This window comes from Styela clava, chromosome 14, assembly GCF_964204865.1.
Source record: "Styela clava chromosome 14, kaStyClav1.hap1.2, whole genome shotgun sequence".
Lineage (NCBI taxonomy): Eukaryota > Metazoa > Chordata > Ascidiacea > Stolidobranchia > Styelidae > Styela > Styela clava.
In genome coordinates this window covers 4006043-4029729 of record NC_135263.1, presented here as the reverse complement: position 1 = coordinate 4029729, position 23687 = coordinate 4006043, and the positions used below count along the sequence as shown (strand labels likewise).

General features: G+C 37.0%; 1 protein-coding gene and 2 pseudogenes across 1 annotated transcript; 1 reads left to right on the top strand and 2 right to left on the bottom strand.

Annotated features, from left to right (window-relative positions):
• The first annotated feature begins 6439 nt into the window (after window positions 1-6439).
• Window positions 6440-7282, top strand: LOC120341375 (2-Hydroxyacid oxidase 1 pseudogene; annotated as a pseudogene).
• Window positions 7283-9265: 1983 nt separating this feature from the next.
• Window positions 9266-20736, bottom strand: LOC120341201 (GPI-anchor transamidase component PIGU-like). The gene is made up of 13 exons (XM_078120346.1): window positions 20623-20736; window positions 19004-19131; window positions 18205-18269; window positions 17455-17526; window positions 16850-16912; window positions 16227-16330; window positions 14714-14814; window positions 14263-14360; window positions 13611-13738; window positions 12983-13126; window positions 11132-11256; window positions 10650-10792; window positions 9266-9990 (listed from the first exon to the last, which is right to left on the bottom strand). Coding segments are annotated over exons 1-13 (1290 nt in total). The 5' UTR covers window positions 20625-20736; the 3' UTR covers window positions 9266-9873.
• A 726-nt stretch (window positions 20737-21462) lies between these two features.
• On the bottom strand, window positions 21463-22329 carry LOC120340374 (2-Hydroxyacid oxidase 1 pseudogene; annotated as a pseudogene).
• Between the last annotated feature and the right edge of the window lie 1358 nt (window positions 22330-23687).

Genomic DNA, 23687 nt, shown 5'->3' with positions numbered 1-23687 from the left:
GCAATAAATTCATTCAATAGTAGAAGTACAAGTAGGATTTTTGACGCCAGAAAGACGACCGACCATTGAAGGAGAACTACGTGTTTGCCTTTCCTAAATTCAGACCAAGATAAACGATGCGTGCTCATTTAAACAAGTTCATATACCATATTAAAATTGCATTGATATTAATGGCTTCGAACAGCCAGTTTTAAATATTTGGTTTAATCTCATTGGTACTTCAGTGTACTTTTGTTCTCTGGAGTAATGAATTTGTTACGTCTTTTTACAACTTGAGTCATTGGTCTAATTGTAATTTCATTCCTACGCAAAACCTGACAGTGATTATTGCTTAATTTGATAGTTTCCACGAAATTTAGAAATTTTCATTTGTTCCGCGAAAAATTCATAATCTAAAAAGTGTTCCGCGGTTCGAAAAAGATGGTAAATATCGATGTTTCATACAATCTCCGGATTGGAAACAATAGCACAAATGCCGATCTCGCAATAAATATCATCACCTTCGTTTTTGTGTATATTGTCAGCATAAATTTTCTAACGCGTTTGAATTCACTACATAAGCATAGTTCGTTTATATAAAGGTGGTCCATCAAAATTTTGACCAGGCTAAACCGGACCGTCACTTAAAAAAGGTTGCCGACCACTGCCATAAGTAACGGAAAACTGGAACAAGTAAATAATAAATAAAAGTAAAATGGATACAAATGTTTGATAGACCATGTTTGAAAGATTGATCTCCTGCGTTCATTAGTCATTTCACCCGAAGAAGTTGAAACCGGACGTGTTAGCGTCCATCGGTCTTAACACAATTCTTCCCCCTATCTACGGTTATTATGTACATTGGCCATGGCCATGCTAGATAAGATGCGAGAGAAATTGAAACCAGGTGTGTTGGCGTCAATCGGTCTCAACGCAATTCTATCCCTTATCTATGGTTAAGTTGCGGGAGAAGTTAAAACCAGGTGTGTTGGCGTCAAACGGCCCTACTCAGTTCTTCCCCCATTAACTACGTTAATAATTTACATTGGCCACGCCAGATAAGTTGATAATAGGTTAGTAAATGGCAACGCGTCATGCGTTCACCTACGTAACAAGAGAGAGAAAAACGGCTGCGAATACCGGAACTCTAACTTCTTCTACTTGTTGAGCTTTCATTTTTCGCAATCGACGAAATTGACTGCTTTGAAGAAAGCTCGTTTCAATGCAATAATTACGACTTTACGTAATCCGTAACTTCCCTTCCGTAACTCCAAATAATTACGTAATTCCGTAAATCCGTAAATTACGTGCAAGCCTACAAATTATGATTAATTTACATGATATTTTTGAATATAGTAGTCAATAGTACATTGGCGAGCCTCGTTCTACATCATGATGAAGATTTGCCCATAACGAAGTCACGGGCACTAAATTTCAGAAAAATGTTTCTATGTGTAGAATTCCTCTGTATATAGGTGAAATGAAATTATGTGCAATAAAATTCGTGTTATATATGATATTTTCAATTCCAAGTGTTTGAAATGGGGTCTTTGTAAGTTTTCGATGACGTCAAGACTGTGACGCAGAAATTTGAAAACTATTTAAAATATTCCTATATATACTACTAGGATTGTTCTTTAGTCAATCTCACTTTTCCAAAAACTTAGATTCATGTGAAGTGCTCCCTATATTTGCGTTTGCTGACACACTTTTGAAACTATCTGTTCCTGACCTTTTCGTACCTTTTAAATGATATTATGAAGTCACATTTTCATATAATGATATCACTCCTATTATAACATCATATTTTTGTAATTCTTTTTCGTTGCAATCACTCTCACAGACAGTGGTGTATCTAGTCTAGGGTGTGGCATCAATGGCTCGTACCATTGGTGCCGTTTGGACAGGAGCGCAAAAACGGCGGAAAGTCTTAGTTGTAACATGATTCAATAAAATAATTTCAAATTGAAAATAATTGAATCCTGTATTTTATTTAAATATCAACGTACAAGTATCTTATTTCAACAAAAACTGTTAAAAAAGCTGAGCTGTAATAAAAATTGTCAACCAACGATCAAGGAAATGCATTTTGAAACTCTGCCATGGACGCCATTTCACGTAGATACGCCACTACTCACACACCTGAACTAGATATAATAAATCCTAATCATATACTTTTCATTTCATCCATCTTAAATAATTTTTTTCATACGTTCTTCCCCTTCTGCCCTGTTTCTTCGTTGCTGTGAGCCACTGAGAGTTTTTGCTTTCGACATCATTCTGACAGCCTTCGTAATTGTGCCGGTGCGATCAAACGACACGACGCCGAAAATCGACGACTCCGGCATTGTTACGTAACAAAACGATTTGAGCAGAACTAACATCAAATAAGATGTGCATTAATACTTTTGCAATGCAGCTTTCGGTTTTGCGGCCTAAATTTCTAAATTTTAACCGCTTGGGGGCCCTTTTTGCTGTGGGTCCCCCCGCGACCGCGGGGGTTGCGAGGGTGGATGCTACGCCACTATCTATGGACACGGACAATGATACGATTGAGATATACTTATTTATCAGAAGATGAACTATTTTTCGTGGTTGCCAATTTATTATACACTGATTGGTGCGGATTTGATTCCCGTTATATTGTAGCGAGCAGTTTGGGTAGGAGTCCCTAAACCCCGAGTCGCGAGTGGAGTCACGGGTCTTCCGATTCTCAAGTCGAGTCAATTATCGAGTTAAGTTTTTCGTCGCTCCCGAAGTATGTGAACCAAGATGGTGGACACCGGAACGTAGTATGTGTACCAGGTTAGGGTCAGGCCATAATTTTGTTCCAATTTTCCTTGTTTTAGTTCTATTACGAGCTCGGGGACTGGCCAAGTGACTCCCGTAGTAATTGTCCCGTAGCGTTCCGGTGTTCGCCATCTTAGTTCACATATTACGGGAGTATCAGTTTTTCACCTACGGTCAGGGTTAGTTGATAAACAATTTTCTATTCAGGGTCTCTGATAATTGATAACTCGAGTATAAACAGTGGCGTATCTAGGTAAGATGGCTCACGTGGCAAAGTTAAATAATGCGCCCCCTTCATCGTTAACCGATGATTTTTAACGACTGTGAACTGAGATACTTTTACGTTATTATTTGGGTGAAAATACGAGTTTCATTTATTAACAATTTAAAATTATTTTATTAAAACCTTTCACAATTAAGACATTTCGCTCTTTTGCGCCCCTATTCTAACGGCACCTATGGCACAAGATATGGAGGCCATACTCTAGATACGCCACTGAGTATTAATAAATGGAACATCTGCAATGATACCTTGTAACGTACGGAGAGCGCTTCTCCGCGCGTTGACTTTTTTGTTTACGTCAGTACCATCAGCTAATCAGCAAAAAGTGACAAAACAATAAACGTTTAGTCGCCCCTCGCACAGAATTTCAAGCAAGGCTGTAAACATCAGCTCGTTTTCGTGTTTTTGCGATTTGTTAGTATGTTTGTAAGACGCATCAAAGTGGGTGCGCTAGAGATTTTGACCTGTGTTGTCTTGTCGGTTAAATATGCAAACCCCATGTTCATCACATTTTTCACCAAAGCCCGCACGAATAGGATAGGATAGGATAGGATTTACATATTTATCCCGGGGGAGAGGAAAGCCGATAAGACGGCTTATCCATATGGCGAACCACGGCCTCTCGTCCGGTTACCATTCCAAGTCGGGTATGGGATTAGATTTACTGTATTGTTTGTTTTCGGAATCATGGACTTGGTGGTGGAGGAAGCCGTAACCGACCAGCGGTTACGTGAACCACCCAACGACGGCGAGGAGTCCAGCAATCCTCTCGCACATAACCATCCCTGCATGGGATTCGAACCTGCGAACCCACGCAGAGTAGTTAGAGGTGCGGTGGCGAGCGTATTCCTAACGCTTAGCCCGTTGAGCCACACCGCCGCGATTTATATATATATTTATATATATTATATAATTTATATTTATATATATTTAAATATTTCTCAATCAAGTTTTTTATTGAGTATTGCAGAAAAGTTTGTATGGCTACGAAGCAAATGATACAGATAACGTACTCAACTGAGTGCTCACCATTTGCACCAAGCATTATAGGCATAAGGGTACTCCTGTGCTCCAATGCTGAAAGGGAAAAGACCGGTTCTTCCAAAAATTGTAGTTCCATACATATCAGTATATACAAGTAGTTCCCAACCTTTTATAGGCTTTCCAGAGGCTTCAAGCAGTCATGGCCTCCCTGTTTGTCATTACAGTAGTATTTATAGTGTTATTTTTATTGGTAGATTCCGAATCTCATTGGGTTCAAATAATTCATGTAAAACAAAGTGAAAACACCCTGTGACATAACCTTGTCAAGCAATAAAACTGAGAAGAGCGGGGAGTTTTCTTGTGAAGGGAAAAGTAAAATCAGTTTTGCGTTTAGCATTGTAACTCTCTCCAGCTGCTCTGTGGCCCCCGGTCAGGAACCAATGATTAGGGCTGGGCATTTCGATTCGAATAGTAAACTATTCGAATCGGTTCAGAGCTAAATTTCGAATCGCCGCCATCTTGTTTTTATCTTTCCGCTGATGGTCGAGATGAATTCCCCAATTTTTTTTTCATTGGAGCCATATTTTTTCAACGAAATTCTAACATATGACTATTTTCTGTAGTGAGTTATTGATAAAACGTGTTTGATATTCTGTGTGAGCGCTCAGTAATCTATCTGGGTGATTTATTCTATGTCTTCGGTAATTCATTTGTCAAGAGGACCAATTACTATAATAAAATCGCTTACAATTATATATTGTCAAGTATTCGAGATTCGATTCGAAAAATATTATTCGATTCGATTCTGAAATCACAAGGTATTCGAAAATGCCCATTGGCAATGATACATACAATGTTGGCATTGAGAACCGTCGCATGAAAATATGAAAATCGGTTATCGGTTAATCGATTTAATTAAGTAAACGAAATATTTAAACCAAAATTGAAACAACTAGACTTGAGAATACCGAACGTAACTGAGGAGGAATTAAGCCTAGCACCGGTGGTATCGGTAGAAAACCAGATGCGTGTTCAATCTCCAAAAGTGATGGCGCCGGCGCAAATGAATTTTCTTCCAAAACTTACACGACAATTATCACAGTTAAGCTACTGATTTTTGAAGCAAATTGAAAAAATTGATATGACGAAGATGGTGGATGAGTTTGCTAACACGAAAGCGCAAATTTTAGGTTACCATAGCTTTTTTATAGCGACATGTTATGCTTTTTAACGAAATATTTTTGCGGGGGGGGGGGGGGGGGGGGCACGAGAGTCTTGCTACGCCACTGTCCATAGACGATCCTTTTTAGACGCATCCAAAGACGCTTCATGTATCTGATGGTCGTTCACGGCCTCTTATACCCTCCGAGTCGTGGCATTTGAAACTTGCTATTCACAAACTAAATAAGTTGGTTAATAAGCGAGAAATTATGATTTCTCATTTGATTACCAGTCGAGTAATCAACTTTCTCCTTTTTGGGATGAATGTCAAGAATCATCTTTGTAATGACAGTCATAATCAAGTTTATTTTTTCTTGATAACATGCGTTGAAGTTTGAAAAAAATAATTTTGAGCACACACTTTACTGGGGAAGGGAAGCCTAGAGGAACCAAAGCTACCGTGTATCCCCGAAAATAAGACTGTGTCATATTTCAATTTTCTCCCGGAAAATAACACTAAGGCTTATTTTCGGGTGATGTCTTATATTTTCAGTTATTAAAAACAAAATTACAAAGCAGAGAATTACGAGATTTTCAGATATACAAAATGTGAAAACCGATATCCATTTACTTATAAATAAGACGTTTTTACTCAAAATATCTGCAAAACATAGATTAATTATCAATCATTTAAAACGTGTAAAAGAGATTTTTTTACTATCGACTAGGACTTCACGTTATTGAATAGATCTTATCCTAGGGGGGGGGGGCTTATATTAAAATCATGTTTAAAATTCAGGCTAGGACTTATTTTCGGGGGAACACAGTACAGTTATCCAGTAGCGACACCCAAGATTCGGCCACATGGTGTCTTATTGTAAACAGAGCTCGATTGCAAAATTTGATCTGCAAATGTGGTCAACAGCAAAGGTTTATAGTCACTTTGGTCAACAGGGCGTTGCCGTATCGTGGGGATAATTCAGTATTTAAAATATGGAAAGCTGTATTTGCGTGAACGACTTCGAAATATTGGCAACAAAATTGCTACCCAGGGGAATTTTGGATTTTTGTAACTCCGGTGCAACAGACGAACAATCTTTGGTGGAAAACTGCACAGCTTTCAAATCGTGGCGATTCCAACCGAGAGTTCTAAGAAATGTTTCTAGTGTTGATATGACCAGTTCAGTGTTGGGGAGTAAAATCAGTTTCCCAGTATGCATTGCTCCATTTGGTTTGCACAAAATGGCGTCTGAAAAGGGCGAAATTGACTCTGCAAGAGCGACTGAAAAAGTTGGGAGTGGTTTTGCAATGAGCACCTGGTCGTCTTGTAGCATGGAAGAAGTTTCTGCTGCCTCTCCTAACAGTTTACGATGGTTTCAATTATACATAATGAATGACAGGAAAGTATCTCAAAATTTGGTTCAAAGGGCTGAGAAAAATGGCTACAAAGCTATTATTGTCACTGTTGATGGTGTGGCGCATGGTAGACGCTATAGAAACTTGAGAAATAAGTTTACATGGCCATCCAATTTGCCTCCAAAGAATTTTGATGCAGGTTTTATGAAAGGAACATCTGAAATTGGTAAAGACATTGATTCAAGTATGGACCAATCAGTGACTTGGAAAGATATTGATTGGCTAAGAAGTATCACTGATCTGCCAATCATAATCAAAGGAATATTGACGGTGGAAATGGCTTTGGAAGCGGTCGAACATGGCGTTGTGGCTATAATTGTTTCGAATCATGGAGGGCGCAGACTGGATAGTACATTACCTGCAATACATGCACTACCACAAATTTCTAAAGCTGTAAACGGGAGATGCGAAATATATTTCGATAGTGGGATCAGAAATGGGGGTGATGTGGCAAAAGCTATTGCCCTTGGTGCAAAAGCTGTATTCGTGGGGAGGCCTATTATTTGGGGCCTTGCTTGTGGTGAGGAAAAGGGGGCAGAAAAAGTTTTGGAAATTTTGAGAGATGAATTTGAAGTGGCGATGAAGTTGTTGGGAGTTACTTCTATTGCAGAATTGCAATCAGTTCCTGATCTTGTCATTCACGAGTCGAAAATTTCATCTCGATTGTAATATTTTAGCCGTCACAAAATGACGCCTACATGCTATTAATTTGGGTTCTCAAATTGTATTTGAAATAATATAAGGCTGGCATTTATTTATAGTTTGAAGCAATATTAACCAAGGTATATTAATAAAAGGTTGATTAATCAAATTACAGGGTGTCCATAAAGTCCCTTTACAATTTTGTTATGAAGTCGGTTCTCTATATATCTTGACCAGGTTTGTTGTTTTCAATCAGTAATCGTTAAAGTATTTTTACTTCCTTTAATACAACTGTGAGGGCCAAAACAATATATGATATCGATAAATTCCCTTTGCAACTTAAAAGACTTTATGGACACCCTATATATTTTCTGAAGACCGCTTTTTCAAGTTCACCCTTCACTGTCATACTCTTTGCTTTTTTTTTAAATTCATAAATTTATTAGAAATTAAACGTTATTAGCAAACCTGCTTACATTGTCCGTATTATTAAAAAAAAACTTCTATCTTTTATGCACTGAGTGCCGTACTATTATTGCATGCCATGTTTATACTGTGATTGCATAATTTTTATTGGAGTCGACACAAGTGTAACGAGTAATATGCGAATGATGATACATGAATTATGCACTTTATCATATTTATTCATTGCATTCAGTCTTTCTGTTTTAATTATATTGAGTTTCTGCAAACTATGCAGATTCAATTGACCATGGGCATTTCTTGCTAAGAGCCTTGTTTCAAGACATAAAAAATTTGGTTAGTATCACTTCCACTATTACAGTTATTTATTTGAATTAACATTATTTCAACCAACACCTGTTTCGAGACTCATCGAGAGTAACGTGTGTTGCTTTTACATAAATTTGTGCAATATCATGATCTTGGAGTATCTAGTGTTTATTCCATGTCACGCAAAGTACTTTTATGCCTCATTTTAGGTTTTGGCAGCTTTCTATACTGTGTGTTTGCCTTGTGTACTTTCCATCATGTATTGTATACCATAGTTGAGTTCAAAATAAAGTAATGAAACTGCTGTTAATTTAAGACTTTTGTTCTAAACCAGCTCATTTTTCTGTTCAAATGTCTGATTGTATTCTTGCTATATTTTAAACTGGTCTTGAAAAGACTCTCCAATCCAATCTCTTACATAACTATGCATAACCTTGTTTTGCGAAACTATTGTTTGGTGGTTAAGTAAAGCGTTTGCCATGACTTTTTGTGATTCAGAGTAAACAGGCCACGGTGATAATCATTTAAATAAAAAGGAACTATCTGAAGGTTTTGTCGTCAAAATTCCTATTATAAGTTATATGATTTAAAAAAAATTTTATCACTATTTTTCATATAACACAATTTACCATTTTTAAGTCCAACATACATTTTCGTGCTACCAGCCGGTATCTTTTAATTTGCTTGCAAAGCTGTTTATCGTGCAATTTCGAATTATATAATACATATATATTGATCATGAGAGCAGTTAGTGATTTTGTTTTTAGGAGATGACTTCAGATGAGGCCCTGGACCAGTTGCAGAAACTTTTTTATTAATGCAAATTATCGTGGCCACGCCAGAATTAGGAATCAATATTCATATAATTGGTATTTTTGGGAGTTATCGCCAAGTGGCTGGGTCATCTCGAGTGATCCACTGCTGATTTGACTTACAGTCACAAATTGAGCAGTCATTTATACTATTTCGGAATTTGACTACAGTCCTGTCACAAACAGCCATGCAAGATGTGAAATAACCGCGAATTTCTAAAAATATTTTTTCTAATATAATTCAAAATCCCATATCTAACTAGGAATCAAAGGAAGGGCTATCAGGTTGTTTAAATCTTCGATGAAGATGATTCAAGGTGACTTTTTTAAACCTTCAGGCACAAATTATTGCAAATGTTTTAGTTTCCATGAAAGCAATGCTCAAAATCAGACACGAAAATCGCATAACTGTACAGAAAAACCCAAGCTGCCCACTGAGTTTGCTGAAAACATTGCCAGACAATCATTCCGAATTAAAAAAAAGTTTCTAGTTTATTTAAAATAAAATAGCAAAGTTCGGGCCACACAGAACTGGGAGAAAATTAAAAAAAAATAACAGCCTTCCAGCGACTTCTCCCATCTTTTATTGAAATCAATCAGTTGCTGGGAAAAGCATTTGTTTGCTTTTTACCATTCGTGACAACCACTCCCACTAGCAGAAGGTTTAAGTATTCAAATGATATGAGATTTATACAATCAAGGCACCACATTTTCGAGACATTCCTTGATTTACCTGACTAGATCGGGTAAAAGTATATTCTATCGCTCCCTGTGCATGCCTGCACTGCCAGAATATGAGGCAAGTCATAGCAAACCACAACCTACTGTTTGATTGCTAGTCTCTGTAAGATTGCAAACTGCACCCTTTCGTCTGGTTGTCGAACACAGTAAGGAAATAGTTAACCATTATACTTCTCCGGATGTACTCTTAAGACGATTAGAAAATATAAGAGAATACCGATATTCGACTCATAGGAGAGGGAACCTAATAAAATGGCCAGGTTGGAGTGAGGACTAAAACATTCAAAATTTCATTCATTGACTATTAGTGCGGAATACTGGTTGGAAAATTAGTTATGATTTCATCAGCCGTATTTGAGCTGGTTTCCCATTAATTTTGATTTTAACTCCTTCCCACAGGTGGAAGTCATACTTGAGATAAGCTACCAGCATGTCTGTCATGATGAAGACCTGAAAAATAGAAGTTGTTATGATAGCAAAGGATTTTTAAACATTGAACGGGACTGTAGAATAAGGAAATACATTAGCCCAGACTCTGAGAATGACCTAGTACAGTATTTCTCAACTGGTGAGGAATCCCTCCCTAAAGCGAAATTTTGTTGTCTTGGGGGAGAAAATATAACTTTGTTTTTGGTGCTGTTCTACTATTTGAACTGTATAAAAGCCAGAGTTGCACAACAGAGTTTTTTGTGCATCATGTTAGTTTAGTTTAATTGTCACATACAGAATTCAAACTTACGACCAGCACAGTGACTTATATGAGCAGTTTTGTAGGAAAGAAAATCCATGAAAAACTGATAAGATGGCTGGATACTAAGAAAAACATCTGCCTTCCATCTGTTACCCTCTTTTGTTGGGTACTAGATGCAGCTGTGTCAAACATGCTTTTCTTTTTGTGAAGCAATTTGCAAGAACACGGAATGCACCCAAACTCAGAAATGCAGGAGATTCATCTGAGCTAAATTACGGGCTACTGCTGAAGAGATACTGACACCATTGGGAATTACAGAGGATAGGTCAGTTCAATGCTCCACTCGGACTCTCGGATGATCAAAACTACGACATATGGAATGAGTGAAAAATCCTGTACTATTCTGCAAAGTACTTACATGAGCAGTTGTGTAGGCCAGTGTTGTAGCAAAATAAAAGTTCGCATTCGCAGTTCCAGCGTGGATCCATAGATGCCACATGATTGGACATAGTAATGTGCTTACTAGAAGAATGACTGAAGTTACGAAAGGAAATCGAAGATCTGTAAAAAGATAGTTGAGACTTCTTTATTTAAGAAAATTTTAGAAGATTTTTACACAATATTTTTTTAGTTTCTGTTAGGAAAGCCTGGCTGCCAAATGCTAAAATCTATAATTACTATAATCTATTATAGTTCATTGCCCTATCATTGAGACTGCGTAACTTGGTTGGTTATGACTTCTGGAGACATCCAAAAATTTGGGATGTATATAGGGTCCTGTCCATTAATATCTGAATCCAAGGCTGACACATGATTGCCAAGGTCATAAACTACTGGATAAATCATATCTACAAAGAACAATGTAAAATACAACCAAGTCCAATTACAAACAAAACTTACAGTTGAAGGTATAAGACCAAACAGGCATCAGACACAAACAGAATCCGGCATCGGCTACAGAAGGATATGATTTAAATGTTGAGATTATGTAGCATAACATGAACATTAGGAAGATTGGACGAGACCTGGAACAGAATATGGGATTAAATTGGACAAAAGTGCAATAAATTAGTTTTTATGAATGTGGGTGTGATGGAATAGGGTATAGGTTTTGCTAGTCGGGTCATCAACCCACCTTGAGGGATACAGAGCAGTTTACTGAGGGCCACAGGTAGTGAATTACCAAAGGGGGTGTTTTGATATTTCAAAGTGGCAAGTCAGATCGTAACAGCTAGCAGGTCCGTGTGTTTCAAGATTCTTGGGGTCTAAAAAGCATTCCAAGCTATGAAAAATTGCTATGTATGACACACAATTATTACTTATCGATTTTAATCGGTAAGTATGTTGATAGGTATTTTTCTGTCTGTATGTCTGTTAGATGCACGCGATATCTCACGAAGGCGAGGTTGAATCTGCTCCAGATTTTGCATGTGCATTAATCATATCTTGAACCAGAAGCCTATTGATTTTGGGCGAATTATGTCGTATAATTAGCGAGGTATTAATTAATTAGTGATGGGACACAAGGTGTCACTATGGAGTAAGAGTGCTGTTTTGGGGGATGCCTAAATTTCGATCGATAAGTCTTCGGTCTCTGACCGATATTCTCGATTTTTCTTTATTAACATTTCAAAAAAGGGGTCATGGATGGAAATGCATTAAAGGCAAAACCAGGTATTTTATGGAACAGCATGGGAGTTGAGTTTTGGAAGGAGAGCCAAGGATCATGAAAACCAGATGTATCAAATTAAGTAGACAATGCCTCTTAATTTAATACATCTGATTAACTCCCTCTGATTAACAAATACAGAATTCATACAAGGTGTCAACAAAGTCCCTTTAAAACAGGGGTCGGTTTTGTTACCTTTTGTCTCATTATAATTAAATTATAGGCTCATTGAACTAGTAATTGTAAATTATATTCTTGTTAGGTTATAATATAATTTAGTCTACACATGCCTTACAATAAATTATGTTACATAAAGAATATATTCGTCGAAACAGCTGTTTTGTTACTTTAATTTAGTGTAGCGTCACCGGCCAGATTATATTACTCCATGGGCCAGATCCGGCCTGCAGGCCGTAGGTTGCCGACCCTTGCTTTCCATTTTCAATTTTGTTACGAAGTCGGTTCTCAATATATCTCAACTAGGTTTGTTGTTTTTCAATCAGTAAATGTTTCAAGTATTTTAGTTCATTTAATACATCTGTGAGGGGAAAAACAATACAGGGAGTCCTCGACTTACGACGTTGTTCCGTTCTCGAGACGCGGTGTAACCCGGATTTTAGTGTAAGTCTGAACATTATACTGTACAGTACATAAATTACTCTATACATATCATACTGTAATGAAATGTACAAATAATGCAAAAAAAGTACTTTATTAAAAAAACAGAAAACAATTCCATATCACATGAATAAAAGCAAATACTGTACAGTACAGTATTATCTTTTATATTTTTTATGGAGTGCGCGTTCCTAACGTCAAAACAGCGTCATGGAGTGCGTTCGTAACCTCGAAACAACGTAAGTCGCGACCGTCGTAACCTGAAGACTCCCTGTATATGGTATCGATAAACTCCCCTCGGCCCTCGCAATTTTGAAAATTTTAGGACTTTATGGACACCCTATATATTCATATTGACCGTGATGCATTGTTAAAGTAACTTATACATAACAGGATCACCTGAATTTCGGCCAACTCCGTACAAATATTAAGGAACAAACTTATCACATCTCAATATAACTCACCTTAGCTTGATTGTCAAAGGCAAACTGAATATCAAGACATTGAGTTGAAAAACACTGAGAAAGAATGTGTGGAAATGATCGAAGACTTCCGTGAAAAAATACCAGAACACTCCGACGTTCGGTGTCAAATCTGGTACAGTGACTCTGAAATTGTCAAATAAAATGATAAAAATATGGTTCACAAACTTTGTTATGGACAGGGCTATAGATAAAAAACACTCCGAATATATATGCAAAGGTTTCATTTGTGATGAAGCCCTCATTACTTATCGATCTTAAGATCGGTAAGTATGTTGATAGGTATTTGTCTGTATGGAACAAAAAATGAAAATAAAAGAGTTAGTGATATTCGTAGGGTGGGATAACTTGTAAAGGTCCCTGACTTGAGACTCGATCCCACAGCTCTGCAGAACACTCTATGTGGTATAGCAACGCCTAAAACAGCCACAACATTTGACCCTGCTGTATACTGTTCGTCCTTTTTTAGCATGGTGTTTTGGTTTGAAAGTCATTTTTCGGTTTGTGCTGCTTTAAGACTCTTAGTCGACGTTTGAGCTAATAAAAGCCTAGTGTTTGTTTCTTTCTGTATTAGGTTCATCACACTCTATAAAAATTACAAAAAACGTACATGAATTTCACAGTAGCAAATGCAGAATCCCATGATTCAATACAAGATGCTCCAAACAATATCAAACTCCATACAGTGAAAAGTAGAGTAATTTTCATCGATGTTGCATAGATATGAGAGGATGATTTCTGAATACAAAATATTTTTTATATGTATTTAACTGTATTTTACAATCATTACAATAATACAAATATCGTACGATGACCTATCATTGCCACGCAGTGATTGAAATAACAAAATGACATGAAACATAGAACTTCTAGGACGAAATACAAATGAAGCAAAATGAAAAAGCAACAAAAAAAATATTTTGGATAAAAAAAATTACAAACAACTAAACAAGACACAATTTATATGGATAAATTCATTTTTTTGTATTCAAATTATTAAACATGTCAATCGATTTTACACACTTTGATATTAGATACAAAACACAGTTACCTCAATGGTCTAACAGTTGAAGCGATGCACCTATTGTCGCAGTTTTAGATTCGCCCCATACCCACCACTCCCTCCAAGTTGTAACAAATTGGGTAGACAAACGGAAAGACCTCAGTCTAATTACCGTAAAACTAATATCTCCTTTCTTATCAGTGGCTGCTTATACAAGAACCTATTAGGATGTAAAAAATTTCATAAAAACAAGTCTTACCAAATGAAAATGCATGATGACAGGAGCCAGCAGCTGAACGGGATAAAAAGTTTGATAAGTTGTCAAAGCTAAGAACAGTGTTGATTGGACTGCATTGCCTGAAACAGAACAAAATATCACATAGTTTGAAATTCTGGGATAGGATTGAAGTAAAATTCCATGAGGACACCATAAATATCTAAAATATGACGTTATTATGCTCAATGCAGGCACAATAAGAGTCATGGCGATCTAAATAATGAATATTCAGAAAGGGAACCATATTATTTTATGATTATGCAATGGTGGCATGACCAAGGGCCATATTCGCCACACTATCCGTACCCATGGATTCGTAGAATAATAAATTGATAATGCAAATATGCAATGCTGAACTGAAAGCCTAAGGCCCTTTCAAAATTAGTAGCTTGCTCAGAGTGAGAATGTTGTACACAGAAATAATTACCGGTACCTTTTACAGTGTGATAGAAGAGTTGACAGAGGAATAAATTATTGAAAACCGTTGTTGATTTTGCAATGCAGGAGGCAATCAGGAACGGATTGAACATGTATCTGAAAGTGGAAAAATATAGTAAAAATTGTTTCCAAAACACACATTTTTACTATGCGTTTTTTAACCTTCATCTTGAATGATGAAAGGTAACCTTTGATGCAACCCACTGTAACAAATTCAACGTTCTTTGACCAGTGACCAATATCACTCAGAATTTAGCAAAAACAAAAAGTGTGCGAAATATAGCATAAATCATTGAATTTTTAGCAGTTAAAGCATGGTCCTTTTACTGCTCAATCTATCTCAAGAAGGGTAGAGATTGAGAACACTTGAGGCTACCCTGGTTCCTAGATTGTCCTAGAACCCTCACAAATGGCCGTTATTATTCGAACAGTTCAATAATTCGGCCTAGAATTAATTCAATTCTGAATATTCCAAATGCGTTGAATTTTGTCACAGAAATAAGAAAAATCGGAACTAAAATAAGGAAAATTGGAATAAAATTATGGCCTAACCCCAACCTGGTACACACATTACGAAAGTACCAAAATTTCATTGGAGATGATAAACCGTGCAGAAAAACCATACACTGTGACTTTTTACTTATCAATTTCAAGCGGTAAGTATGTTGATAGGTATTTGCCCGTCTGTATGTCTGTTAGATGCACACGATATCTCACGAAAGCGAGATTGAATCTGCTCCAGATTTTGCATGTGCATTCATTATATGTCGGACCAGAAGCCTATTGATTTTGGATGAATTATGTCATATAATTAGCGAGTTATTAATTAATTAGTGATGGGACACAAGGTGTCACTATGGAGTCATGAATCGAAACCGCAATTTCGATCGATAAGTCTTCGGTCTCCGACCAATATTCTCGTTTAATTCTTGACTAAACCTATTTCAGTAGTCCTTATGAACAGCTAGCGGACTTGAAGGATAGTACCCCGAGGTAAATGTGACATTGAGCTGAAACGAGTCAGCTTTGGAATCCAGAGCTAACATATAATTTGACAGCTCAGCCTAGATCTTTTGACAAAAGAGATTTCGTTTCCAGAAGAAATAATTCTGAATTCAATTCAAACTAAACGCCTAAAGCAGGGATCGGCAAACTGTGGACCGAGGGCCAAATGCCACCCTCAAGCAAATTTTTTGTGGCCCCCGAACAACCTCATTTTCAATGCATGGAACCGATAATTGCTCGTAAATTTATTATCTGCGGATGTTTGCTGTAACAATGGCTGTTTTACGGCATTTATTTTGTAGAAGTAGAGGAAGCACATGTCAGTTTACTAGCAAACGTGCTTACCGCCAGTTGTAATTAACACAGAAACAGCAGTTGCAGGCGCGTCACAATTGTAAGTTTATGGGATGAAATTAATGTAACCGCATGCTACCGCCAATGGGCATAATTGGCCCAGTAGTACATGAAGTTTGCAGACCACTGGTCTAAAGTATTCAACTTACAACATGCAGATTAGATCAGGAATCCACTCTGCTCTGTTTTCTTTGATCATTATTCTGTCGGAATCTTTCGCAAATTTGGATTTGTTTTTCTGCTGTTCTGATATCTGAAAATTGCAGGAATGGGAAATATAGAATCAATCCACATATCATTCTAAAACAGGGGTGGGCAATGTTTTTGAACAATGAGCCAAAAACTGTGCCTACCTACCTAGACTGGCGGGCCATGTAAGTGTGACTTAAAGTTACATTTTATGACTAAAATTTTATTTACAGTGTTACCATACCGAAAGTCGAAAACAATATACTTCATGCCAAAACTAAATTTAATTACAATCTCAACAAATTCAGATTTCAATAACAACATCTACGTAGTGCATGTAGATTTGGTTGAAAGAAGAAATTTATCAGGCAAGCCAGATTGAATCGCACAACGAGCCGGATTTTCCCCACGGACCGCAGTTTTCCCGTATCAGTCCTAAAATCTTGATGTGCAGCTCTGTGGTAAAAATGAAGCTTCGGAGCTGTAGCCATTATGATTTCTAACCAGTTGGATAGTTTGAAAATGCCACAACGACTTCAACACTTACACTCCTAAACACTAACATTGGACGTAAACCACTCACCTCATTCTCCGAGTAGAGTTTGGTGAAAGAAAATAGACTCAAAGCAGCCACAACATCAGCAAGCTAAAAATAAGAAAAATATGTTATCAATATGTTATCGTCCTTTCAAGGAATATTTACAGATAGAAGATATATCATAATTGCAAGTAAAAACTAATGCAATAATAAGAACTATATGGAAGAGCACTGGCTCACTATATATGCCAATAAAAAATGAATGACAGTAGACTTGAAGTGTTTAGGATAGGATTTACATATTTATCCTGAGGGATTAGAAAGCAGATAAGACGGCTTAATCATATAGAGAACCATGGCATCTCGTCAAGTTACCAGTCTATGTCGGGTATGGGATTTGTTAGCCAGTTATTAGTTTCAGATGCATGAATTTGATGGTGGAGGATGTCGTAACCGACCAGCAATTGCACATAATTATAATAAATGAGACATGACCGAGATTAGACTAGTCAATTGGAAAGGCGTCAATGCAAAATGGATCAATTTTCAAATTAGAAATGAAGTGTCTAGAAAAATTCGAAATAACAAAATAATTCTGAAGTGGTACAATCCTAGCAATAGAATACAATGTCACACAAACTAAAACTTACTACAAATATGATTGGAAACAACAGTGGAGAAAATTTCTTCAAATTTAGAAACAAGTGGAGCATCAATGGTGTCTGAAAATAAAATGAATTTATTCATTAGTGTTATTGTAATGAAACTCGATAAACTTGTCCGCCATCCGGTTTATCCCCTTATTGCCAGATATGGTCACCCAGAGTGGCCCATTTGGAATAAACATTCGTGGCACCCAACTCAACGATTGAGTTGGACTTCTTACCAATTTAACGCTCCGAGGACTTCGTTCCTGAAGCCATTAATCATTCACTTTACCAGATAAAGCAGTAACAAAGACACAATGCCATGGTAATTACCAAGCCTTGAAGCTTTCGTTAATGCATTTAAAATAAGGCCCGCCCCCATCAGATGGCATGCCAGACATAATATTAAACCTATTCGTGGAATTGCCAATTACTTGGTATATAAATCGATGGTTCTTAAACTCTTTAATCCTAGAGTCTCGCGCCCCACCTCAAAGATAATAAACTAACAATAAGCTACAAATAACAGATAGTATGGCGAAAGTATTTTTTTTTCAAAAAACATATCGAAAATACAAGGATGGATCGTAAAAATCCAAATACGACAAGCAAGATCAAATCTGACGAATATTTTCATTTTTAATCAGCTTCACTTGCCCTCAAAAAATTATCTACCTTCCCCCCCCCCCCTGTGTGAGCACAAGCTTTGATTTACGGTATCAATAATATTGCACAATTAATACTGCTACTCACATCATGGAAAGAGTCCCCGTCATACAAAGATATGTTGTATTGATGAAGTGCCATTCCTTCTTTCACTGAAACAAAAGTCAATACTTAGGATACGAATCAGATATTCAACCCATGAGAAAGAGAAAACTGATAAACCAGCTTCATCATATGGAGAACTAATGCCTTCCATGGGTATAATTTACCATTTTGTTTGAATCAAATTCTTTAGTCATTCCTAGTCAAAGCACAAAAAGAATTTAAAATGAAAATAGAAACAAAACTGAACATAGAGCCATAGAGGAAAGTCAGTTTCATTCGAATATTTGAATTATACATCAGCACTGCCATGAAAGGAACCAGCTTTTCAAAATTTCTAAATCAGGACAAAACAGTGAACGTTAAAATTTAAAAAATAGATTTTTTCTAAATATTGCAAAGGATAAGTGTTCTGTGAGCTGGTATAGTGATACCTATACATATTCTTGAGACATTTGAGACATATTCGCCAAACTTCAGGTTCAAATTGGTACTCCCATTGTGTTTATACCGGGTTAGAATTAGGGCATCATTTCATTCTGATTTCCCTTATTTTAGTTCTATTACGAGTTTGGGGACTGTCTGTGTTAGCGAAGTGAATATACCCCCTGCCCATAGGTTTCAGTCCCTTTACACAACTTTATGTAAAGTAGGCAAACAAAATTAACTACCTCCATATTGGTACACACATTTTTGAAGCGCCAAAAATCGCCATTCAAACCCTGGATGAGGTGATTTTCAAGCAATATTGATTTCTGAACAACTTTAACAATAATCCACTCACATCTAGTCCATGATGATTGGGGAGTTGAAACTTCGGGCCTGTCAATCAACCATTTTTCTATGCTCGAAGATGCAAAGAGACACGCCCTAACTGCCACGCCCATAAGAATGCTGCTTTCTTTCGATAACCTGAATGAATAATACGATATTAATTTTTAAAAATTGACTGCGTATCTTCATCCTTGTATAACAGTTGGTAAAAAATTAAACGAGTCATCGCAGAATACTAGGTACTCCACGATGGTGAGTCCAGCAATTCCCTGACAAACCTATCCACAAATTCGAAACTGCAATGACAGGGCCATGACATTGGGGGAAATTTACACCAGATTACAAGCTCGCAGATTCGACTCCTTGTTGACAAAAAGACATAAATTTAGCTCCAACAAACCAGAAAACTAATAATTTTTACCTACAAAAACTTGAGGTGTGCGGAGGCCTTTTTTTGGTCTTTGAAGAATGATTAGTCTACCTAATGCTTTTTGGTTCATCGGAAATCTCACCATGAATTTCAAAATTTCTATTCGGGCTCTGACTCGCAACTGCGGAAGTTCGAAAATATAAGTCGAAAAGTCGACTCAAATGAAACATGCAATAACGTACACCCAGCACTGCTGCAGAGGAGGGTAGCCAGGAATGGGGGTTTGTGAAAATTCTAATTGCCAAGATAGACTGTGTACGATAATAGCTGGGTGGTTATTTCAAAAGGAGTGTTTCCTCCCTGGATAGACCCTTGCCCTGGAGGTCTTTGAGAATCTAAAAAGTGTTTCAAGCTCTGAAAAATTGGTATGTATGAGACAGAAAAATGCATTTTTTTACATTTTAAAAATTGCGTTCAGACCCCCATCTCCCATCCTGGAAATTGGGGTCTGGTATAGTTTAGTACCACATGCACTTCTAGTTGGCCTGGCTCAGCAATTTTTGCATATGTCCATCCGGTGACCGTACATTTGAACCCATGTACATTTGAACCCATGCGTATATCCACGGGTTCAATCTATATGCGGGTGCTAAAACCCATGGGTTAGGGTTAGTATGGGTTTAACTATCCGTGAAACAAAAAAAATTCCATAGGTGCAACAGCATACAGGTGCAATTGTCATGGGTTCAAATGTACGTGGGTTCAAATGTAATGGAACCGTCCATCCTAACCCCCACCTGACTACGTCACCGAAAAATTACGTTTTTTCAACGTTACAGTGGCGTAATAAGGCGCACCAAAGAATGCGGATGCGATCACCCGAAATCGAGCAAGCTATTTCTCTCGTTTTCTCGTCACAACGATCACGATAGGAGAGATCGCCGGCTTCAGCGAGTTCGTTATCGGCGACACAGATATCATTTTGGGCGATCGTAATTATACTTCTGCAAACCATATGACGTGATGGTGACGTCGTAGTGACGTAATTTATGGATGGCATAGTCAGGTGGGGATTAGGAATAACATATGCAAAAATCGTTATGCTACGCCCACTGAAAGTACTTGTGGTACTAAACTATACTAGACCCGGAAATTGCCCCTGCTGATGAAACCCCATACAGAGGGAGTCAGAATCATGATTTGAACGGTGTTGCTGACACTCAACAATGCTAGAACTTGTAAATATAAATATTACTTACATTTTGATCGGTTGACAGCTTTGGGAAACAAAGTTTGTGATATATAAAGTTTATCTAAGGTATTTTCAAGTTGGCCTAACTGGAATTAGCTGAAAAAAATACAAATTCTCATTAATTTTTGATTACTTTGCATAAGCATTATGAATTGCATTTTAAATTATTATTAACAGTTGGATTTTCACATGTAAGATTAAAAAAAAAAAATTACTTTAAAGATGTAAAAGTGAGTGAAGATTAAATATAAAGGTCTTCCTGCTCAGAACATATTCAGAAAAATGTCTTAAATAATTATAGATTGAGGATGAATTTTGTAATAATGTACATGCTTTGATTTTCTACAGTTATCAAAAGAGCCAGTTACACGATTTTCTATATTATTTCGTACAAAGTGCATTCTCAGGATGGTAGAAAAGGTAACTACTGATTAGTATGATTACTGATTTGAGTTTGCTTATCAGCTGTCCAAATGACAATTTAAATGAAAATATTTTTAACTTATTCCAGATTAAAATGGATAATGTAATGAACATTTCACGTTCTGCCAAGCTTCCCAATTATCTTTAAGTGCTTTGCCAGCCTAACGGATTCAATATATTCACAATGAAGTCACTGAGATACAGAGAATATCATTTAAACCCTGCATTCAACATCAGGTTATGAGTGTTGTGTAGGCTACATATTTGGACCAGTCAAACTCCAATGATTTGGCCCGTCTAGTTAGAAAACAAAATTATTACAACCAGTCACACTTCAATGATTTAGCATGCATAGTCAGAAACCAAAATATTCTGACCAGTCACACTTCAATGATTTTCAATAAAGATATGTTAAAATGCAATTTTAAAGATTTGCAAATATTTTCGACTCGTGGATTACTAAATTGGGAACAGTTTGAAGTTCATGTATAGAGGTGACTCCAAGTAGCTTCATCGTCAATTCAAATTCATCTCTCAATATTTCTAGAACTTTTTTGACTCCATGCACCCCACCACAAGCAAGCCCCCAAATCACAGGACGTCCTATAAACACTGCTTTCGCTCCGAGTGCAATAGCTTTCGCTACCTCTCCTCCATTCCTAATCCCACAGTCGAAATATACTTCACATTTATTGTTTACGATTTTCACAATATTAGGAAGGATATTTATTGAAGCAGAGACTCCATCTAATTGCCTGCCTCCATGATTTGACACAATGATTCCATCCACGCCATGTTCTATTGCCTCTAGTGCCATTTCTGTGCTTATTATTCCTTTGAGTATGATTGGTAGATTTGAAATTGATTTTAACCAATCATAATCCTTCCAGCTGAGAGTAGAATCATATAAATTATTAGCAAATTCCGCCATTCCAGATTCTTTAATGCCACTAACTTTGTAATTTTCTCCAGATGCTTCAATTTCAAAATTTTTTAGGGATAAATTTGATGGCAGAGAAAATTTATTTCTAACATCAGCATATCTAAGGCCGAGTACAGACAAATCAACAGTCAAAACAAGAGCTGAAAAACCATTATTTTTTGCTCTTTCAACCAATCGTTTCGTCACCGTTCTATCTTTGAAAACGTAAAGTTGAAACCATTTCAAACCGTTTGGAACTTCAGAGACTAACTCTTCTATACTGGTAGTAGACATCGAGCTTAAAGTAAATAATGTTTCGAGTTTTCCCGCTGCCTCTGCAGAGTCAATTTCTCCTCTTGTTGAAGCCATTTTTTGAAGTGAAGTCGGTGCAATACAAATAGGAAAATTTATGGTCTTTCCTAACACCGAAGTAGACAAGTCTACGTTTGAAACATCTCTTAAAACTCGGGGTTGAAATCGCCAAGATTTGAATGCTTCACAATTTTCATGTAACGTTTGTTCATTTGTCCCCCCAGAATTATAGAACCCAACTGCATTTTGTGTAAGATGCTTTTTTGCTTGAACTTGGAAATCTTTAATGCTAATTAAAGAATCCATAATACTGTTGAAGAGGAATTTACAAATCAATTTGATAAAATGATTCGAGCATGACAAAAACTTGCTGACGTTGCTGTATCAAAAAACTCAAGCATGCAAAAGACGGAATCAAAATATCAAACAAGATACTGTCCACTGGCATTGGATTCAGAATTACACAAATCATATAAAATTGCAATACTGGTGAATATATGGTTCTAAATGCCATTTGAATACCCCTTTTTCTATTGGGCTGGAGATTATGGGCCTCGTCTATATTGGACTGCCATATACATATACACAGAAATTTGAGAGTAGGAATGGATATATCCAGTGGTGGGATTCAGCCGGTTCGCACCGGTTCTATAGAACCGTCTCGCGGAATTTTATGAGATCAGCAAACCGGTTAGCATTACTAAAAAAATATATCACAGAACCGGCCGAAAAATATGACTTCTGTGATGGAACAGACCACTGGATATTATGGTCCCAATTGGCCCGTTTCATGGTGGTATATTGGACAATATGAACAGGTTAGAAATAGGGGAAGGACATATTATTCCACTCATCATTTAAAAAGCCACTTCCATAGAGAGGGACTAGTACCAGACTATAATAGACAGCAAGTTGGAAAGAGAAATGAATACCCGGTTTCATTCCAATCAATAACCAAATAGCTAACCTCTTTTGATGACTATTTGGCTAGATATGGACTGCAGGTTTGGAATAGGAACTAATATATAGGATTTCTATTTGAATGGCCCTTTTGTAAAGGAATGTTGTGCTGCTATGTAGATGGCAAGTGCAGTAGATTTACATGGTGCCAATCACCATTTGAATGACCTCGCCCATATTGATTTATTGAAAAAGCAGAACCAGTCACATACACAGGCTACTGATTATATTTACAATACCATGCCATGATATTGTTCCGCTTAGTCAAGGTTAAAAGGTCATTCAAAGGTTCCACTGCAAAAGGACGAATGTTAAAATAAATAAAATTCCCAGACATGTACATCCATTTGTTATAATCCAAGCATAGCCTCCCTGTTGATAATACAAATCTTCCGGCTTGACAGATAACTATTACTTTACTGCTAAATATATACAATGAAAATAAATTAATACGG

What these genes read in the sequence shown, in the direction of transcription:
- LOC120341201 (XM_078120346.1), bottom strand. An exon ending in CTTCTATCACACTGTAAAAG is followed by an intron (nt 14,361 to 14,713) that starts GTACCGGTAATT and finishes GTTCTGTTTCAG; the next exon opens with GCAATGCAGTCCAATCAACA. An exon ending in TTGGTCTTATACCTTCAACT is followed by an intron (nt 10,793 to 11,131) that starts GTAAGTTTTGTT and finishes ATCTTTTTACAG; the next exon opens with ATCTTCGATTTCCTTTCGTA.